The sequence below is a fragment of the Merops nubicus genome, unplaced genomic scaffold, assembly GCF_000691845.1.
Source record: "Merops nubicus isolate BGI_N331 unplaced genomic scaffold, ASM69184v1 scaffold5218, whole genome shotgun sequence".
Taxonomy (NCBI): domain Eukaryota; kingdom Metazoa; phylum Chordata; class Aves; order Coraciiformes; family Meropidae; genus Merops; species Merops nubicus.
In genome coordinates this window covers 1-6,797 of record NW_008626213.1, presented here as the reverse complement: position 1 = coordinate 6,797, position 6,797 = coordinate 1, and the positions used below count along the sequence as shown (strand labels likewise).

The 6,797-nt window shown below is 43.8% G+C and overlaps 1 protein-coding gene across 1 annotated transcript; it reads right to left on the bottom strand.

The window, feature by feature from the left end:
* Nucleotides 1-2,677: 2,677 nt before the first annotated feature.
* On the bottom strand, nucleotides 2,678-3,562 carry LOC103778327 (uncharacterized protein CXorf21 homolog). Its single transcript, XM_008945909.1, has one exon. It carries the CDS (start codon nucleotides 3,560-3,562, stop codon nucleotides 2,678-2,680), a length of 885 nt encoding a protein of 294 aa, XP_008944157.1.
* Between the last annotated feature and the right edge of the window lie 3,235 nt (nucleotides 3,563-6,797).

Below are 6,797 nucleotides of genomic sequence, written 5' to 3'. Positions count from 1 at the left end.
CTTTCCCTCCCCCAAACTAGTCATTTATTAAAACCCTACAAATTAAGACATCTTCCATCTTTCTATCAGCAAACCAAAACCCCACAGCAAGCTCAGGTTCTGCCACAACATTTCTTTGGTGGTGATGGTGGAGGCAGGTCCATGAGGGTTTCTCCCACTGTAGCAGCTGACACAGCTCAGCAGCTTCTGCTACTTCTGTTACCATCAACCCTGGAAGCACAGTTGGGTTCTGAGGTCAGCAGGAGAGAAGAACAGGTTCTTCTCTGTCTCCTCCAACGCATTTCTCAGGGCTGGGAAGGACAGAAACCAACCAGAGTCTGGACCTCAGCTTGAAACTCCTACTCCTACACCCCCTGGGGGAGAACCTCGTGCAATTAACTCCGTACAAGACCTTGGTTTGGACTCTAAATACATCTCAGGGGAGATCAAAGGTTGGGGGAAGGCAGCAGGAAGGCCACAGAGCACTTCTCTCCATGGTTAACTGCAAAGCCTCTGGTTACTGATGTCCTTTGGAGCATTCTTCCTCTTGCTCCCAGTTAATTCATTCTCTGCACCTCTGCCTAGGAATATTTTCAGGCACTGCCTGCTCTGGACTCCTCCAGAAGGTCATTTGGCCTCTTTCAAGGGACTCTTGATTTCAAGTGCAGCAGGTGAATGGAATTTTTGATCCAGTGAGAAATGTTCATTTAGGTCTTTGACTTCTATGAGACCAATTTCATTTAATTATTTGCTACTACTTGGCAGGGATTGTCTCTGCCTGTTATTTTCATCAGGAGAGAGGGGCTCTTACTGTGGTCACCCAGGAGCAGACTCTTCTCAAGCCTACCAGCCCTCAAGTATCAGTAATTCTCTCTTTTCTTTCATCCCTCTGAAAATCCTCATCCTACCACAGTGCTCTCATGGAAAAGTCAACCTCAGATTGCAGACTGCCTGCAAAAAAAAAATCACATAAAAGGTTGAAAGTTGGGTGTTCAGGATGAGAAACAAGGATAAATAGGAGAACCAAGGAGAAACCAGGATTTTTCAAGGACAGCAGAGGGAAATGAACAGCCAGCTTTGGAGGCAAACCCAGAGAAGCAGAGTGTCCATCTCCCTGCAGCTCTAGGATCTGAGAGGGTAAAAAGCTGGGAAACCTCAACCCCAGAGAGTTTTTATTACAGTAAATGCAGCTAATTAATAAGCTCAATGACTTCCATTAAGAGCTTCAAGGTGAATCCCTGGTGAACTCAGATCTTTGAAATGTTCAGAGGCATTCTTTCAAGCCTGGTGATATTTTTGTTACAAATAAAAGCTCAAAGGTGATTCTTTTAAAAGAGTCCCAAAACTAAAGATATTTTAAAAAGACACACACAAAAAAACCCCCTAAAAACTCCAATGACTTCCAAGTCTCTTCAAAGGACCCATCAGATGTCAGGAGCCTCAATTTACACACACAGAGATGTTTGCATTTGATGTATCATTACCTAAAGATGACATGCCAAGAGGCATCAAAATTGGGCAAAATTATTTAACTAGCATGTTATGGAGCTTAGAACTGCACAAATATAGTTTGTGGCTACATTTTGGATGGGGATTTCCTGACTGCAAACCCAGAACACTGCAGGTAGTCACAGGGCATGTAAAGAGGTTCCCTTTTAGGAAGGAAACTTTTTACAGACCAGAAAGAGAAGGAAGAAACTAAGTTTGAAAGCTAATAGTCATAATTTCATGTCAAAATCTGCACTTAAATCTCCAGAGGAAGATGAAGAGAGCTTGCACTACCCTCCCAGGAGCACTGCAGCCATCTGAGCTTGCTGGTGTTTCATGGCCAAGGAATTAAGGCAGAGCCCATTTACTAAAAAAAGGCAAATGGGACATAAAATAACAACATGCTGACAGAAATCTGAGGGGATTGCAGGATTTATTGAAAAGAAAAACTGCTTTTTTTACAGAAAATGAAACAATCTCAACTACTTCACCCAGATTTTCTGTAGGGACATAAAATAACAACATGCTGACAGAAATCTGAGGGGATTGCAGGATTTATTGAAAAGAAAAAACTACTTTACAGAAAATGAAACAATCTCAATTATTTCACCCATTTTTCTGTAGCATACTTGCCCTACACAGCACAGACACCTGCACCAACATCAGCCTCTTCTCTCAATATTATTATTTCCTGTGTCTGCTAAGATACACAAAATAATCCCAAGTCCTCAATACCTCCATCTGCCAACACCATTTTCAAACCAGAGAAATCATTTTTTCCACCCCTGTGATGAAGCTTTGCAGGAGCAAAATTGGAATGTGAAGGTTTTAACCAGATCTGCCCAAACCAGAGTGCAAAATTTGAGTCTTGTTTACTGAGTGGATCAGTCTCTCAGAGCAAGTTTTTACCAGCACAGCTTGATTGGTTTCTCTTGCAGGAATCAATCTGATGGCACCCAAGTGCAGTTATTCACACAGAGCCTGAGGACACAGTATAAAAATAGGGTTGACAAGGATTTTAAAGAGAAATTTCAAATTCTGTATAAGAAAGAGTGACCCTTACTTCCTCTGCTAACAAAGTATGGTTTAAACCTTAAAATAATGATTTGAAAACAGTGTGTAGTGTGTCAATGTTTTCACTTCCCCACCTAACCCTCAGAGGAAATCCTCCTAGCCCAGTCATGCTCCTCTCCTGAGCTCAGGGGAGCAGTCATGATGTAAGCTGCTCCCTGCAGCTCTTTTTTCCACGTGCTGGGTTGGAGATTTGCAGGTCTGGAGTACTGAACTCAGAGCTGTTTCTGTTGGCAGCATTGCACAAACTGAACAGAGCCAAGGAGTGCAGGAGCACTTCTCTGGCTTTTGAAGTTTCCATGTTCTGCTCCTGGGATATCTGGAGGCTTAGCTGATTCAGGTTATTCCTTATCAAAGGGCAAGTGAGGAGGTTTGTTACAGAGCCACACCTGGCCAAGCTTTCAACAAAAAACTGTTTATAGAACTCTGCCACTTTGGTTTCCATGTACTTGTTGAGCAGGGAGTTTGAGAGAGGCTCCTCACAGAGCACAATGCTCCTTTCTCCAGCTTCATCCCCAGCCAGAGACTTCACCCCTGGCTTTGCAGGGTGCTCCCAGAGCAGGGACTGGCCGAGGGGGAGATCTACAGACACCAAAACAGGGCCACTGGGAAGCCCATCAGGCACGTGGTCCACCACACAGCCCGAGTCACAGGCAGGGTCCCCCCCGATGTGCAGGTCGGGGTAGTGGTGATAGATGCTGCTGCAGGAGCAGGAGGTGTGCAGCTCCAGCTGCTCGGGGCTCTGCTGCCTCCGGGGGATGTGCAGAGCTGGGGACACCACGCCCTTGGCAAGCACCCCCGCTGGGGGGGCCTCTCCCACAGCTCCCCCCTGAGGAGAACCCGTTGTGCTGCTTCCAGCAGAGATCTCCCAGCCATCAACAGAGCCTTTGAGTTTTGGGTTGTCTACAAGTTTCTGGCTCCAGATTCCCTCTTGATGCTTTTTGGAGGTGTGAGATTTCTGAGGCTTGTCTCCATGACAGATTTCTTTATAGATGAGCCTTGTTAAGATGCCTTCTGCCAACATGGTGACAAGTGTGAGCAGCAGGCTAATTAATCACCAGAGCTCCACGTCGTCCTGAGGAGGAAAGGAAGACAGGCAGAGAACCTCAAACTTCTTATTCTTATTCCTTTTTGGCCAAATAAATACAGGAACAATGCCTTTTTCATGGACTGAGATTGTTCTTTTCCTCTAGAATAGTTATTTCTAGTCAACTGCATGCTTCTCCACAATTTTAACCTCTATTCTATGTCAACAGAGATCATTCTGAAGATCTAGGAGGGGCATTAACCAGGTTCTTTATCTAGAATATCACTTCTGTGCCTAAGATCTCTTCTTAATTGTGGCTTGTTGAGATAGATTGTGCTTCCAAGCTGCAAAAATCAACAAAATTATTCTACCTGCCTAGATCACTGCCATCAGCTGCAAATTGGGATTTTCCACTGAAAGACCTAAAAAGTTTCTAAGAGCTAAACAGGTCTGTGAGGAGCTTCAAGACATGCTGATAGTTCTCCAAGTGTAATAAAACTGCATCCAAAGTGGTTGGTTTTTTTCTGGAGAGCATGAAGTAAGTCTCTCAAAGGATGGGATGTGCTGCCTTGATACTGGAAATACACCAAAAACTATTTGTTTCAAGGACAAATCTCAGCAATTTTCAGATTTCCAGGAGTGATGCCATGTGAGTCACTAGATAGCTCCCCACATGAACAAAACCACTGCAAATTTAAGATGGTATTTGATATGTAATTAAAGATCCTACTTATTTGTTTCTATCAGGAACCAAACCACACACTCCAGCTTATTTGTTCTGCAATGACACTTCACAGACTGGGTGAGACTTTTCATCCCAAAAATCCTTTCAGAATCCTGTTGTAAAGTTCCAGTTACTCAAGACATGGAAAATTCTGACTTCTCTCCTCAATTCACACACTGCCACAGTACAACTGTTTACTTTTTCTGGGTTTCTTTAGGTTCTTTTTGAGCTTGGATGGCATCTTTTTGTACCTGGAATTGGGACATGCCTCCAACAGAGAGCCAAGCAGCCAAGGCAGAGGCAGCACACACCACACCTACTCCTGGCTACATCTTATTTATCTACAGAACCATTTACACATCCAAAAAGCAGGACATTTTCTTAAGCACTTAAGGGACTTGGGAAACCAAGTGCCACCTTCAAAACATTTAAAGAGTACTCTGCAGTCTCAGTCTTGCTAAAAAAAAAAATGAAAGCACAAAAAGCTCAAGACTTACCAACCCTAGTCAGCCAGGAGAGGTGATGATCACACAGCCCAGAACTCTCCTACTGCAGCTGCTGGCAGAGGACAGATCCTTACATACTCTTTCCTCACCACTGTCTGTGGAGGAAAAAACCACCCCCAACAGCCACGTGGTTTAGTTTCCCCTTTTCCCTTTGAAAACAGAAGTGGACCCCCTGGCAAAGCACAGGTTTTTCCACACAAAATGACAGCAGATCTAAGAGATGTTAAAAAACAGAGGCTGTGGCATTTACAGCAGTTCCCTTTTGGAACAACCAGCTAAACCTTGTGACCTTCCTAGGATGGGGAAGAAGTTGAAAACTTACTTTCATCATTTCATGGTAGCTGGGGACAGTCCTGGCACTCATGAACCAAAACCACTTTCTCTGGGCTCAAAAATTACCTGTCTCAACAACACATCAGAGATGTCCTCACAGTGTTTTCATCCTGTCCTCCTCACCTGGGCTGAAGCTGAGCTCACATCACTCCTCCAGCACAGAGAAAGTCTGAAGAATTTTCTGTCAATGCCTTTTCTAAGTTTCCTTTGCCTCAAAAGATTAAAAAATAAATAAATCAGAAGCTGAATCTCATCCAAGTGCTCAACAAAAGATCTCAAAAAGACACTGTTCAGTGTAAGGAGAAGTGTGAGACAAATGTAAAATAAAACTAGAGTGTAAAAATAACATTACAGCAACATAATGATTGCAACTCATCACACAACACATTTTGGCAGCAAAATAATAAGGCACTTTAGAAATTAATTACCTTAATTAAGGTAAGGTTTGAAGTAACTACAGTTTTATCTGTCCAGTGGAGTCACTTAAAATGATTCCTCTTCCCCTCCTTATTACGTGTATTTCACAAAGACTGAGTTTTCACAGAAATGAAAGTGATTTTTACTCTAGATAAAACTCCTTTCATATTGAAAAGCTGTTTAAAATGACTTCATTTTGGCTCATCTTACATGATTCACTTCTGCATGGCAAACACAACTGTGACTCCAACAGAGTAGCCCTGTCTCAGTGGGCAGGAAAGAGGGTGGTTTAAATTCCACGTGGCTTTAAACTTCACCTCTTCCCAGGGCTGGGAACTGGAGCCAACTGCAGCTGCATTTTCTGTGCAGCACTTTCAGCAGAACACCAGAGAGACTGGGGAGGAGAAGAAATCAAGTTAGGTAATTAGCCTTGAGTGATTGCAAACAAGTCACCTTTCATTTTAGTCGTACCCAGGTGTCAAATGCATCGAGATGCCAGGAAATAAAAGTATTTCTATCAGTAAGATCTTAGCAAAAAATCCCTTCTATCTACAAAAATCGAATCAGAACAAGGTTATTTCAGAAGCTGCAGTTAGAAGCAGTCAGGGAAAAATATCCCTCAACCCTGAGGCTAAGCTTAAAGCAGAAGATATAAAGAACAACAAAGAAATTTGGCTATATGATTCATATACAGAAAAAAATAATGCAGCCTTGTGTATTACCATACATAATTATCACACCACATCAGCTGCAACAGGATGTAAACGAAGTCCCTTATTTCAGCCCAGACTACGGATTTTATGGGCATAAAACCGTGAAATAGTTTCCTACATTTACTGCTTGGCTTTTATTTTTCAAACACTGCTGTCACCAGCCTTCTCTTTTCCATTTAAACCAGCAGTAACTCACTTTAACCCCAACTTCTCCGAGTTTTCCGACACTTTCCCGCACAGCAGCTCCTCGCCCCACACCCCCAGCAGATTTCCCGGCTCCTCGGTGACGCCTCTTCTGAGGGATTTACCACAAATCCGCCCCCAAACCGCTTCCCCCGCCGACGTCCCACCCCAACCTGGCTGTACCCTTCTCGAGGGGCCATTTCACAGCCCAAAAAACCGTCTCTGTGTTGGCCAAGCGCTTTTTTGGGCATAAAACCGCCGAGTAACGACACACAGCTCAGGGCGGGAAGCACAGGAACATAAATTCCCCTCACACCGCGGGGCTTAAATACCGCGAGGGCGGGGCTTTGAGATGA

Coding starts and splice junctions, on each gene's coding strand:
- LOC103778327 (XM_008945909.1), bottom strand. CDS start 3,562: ATGTTGGCAGAAGGCATCTTAACAAGGCTCATCTATAAAGAAATCTGT.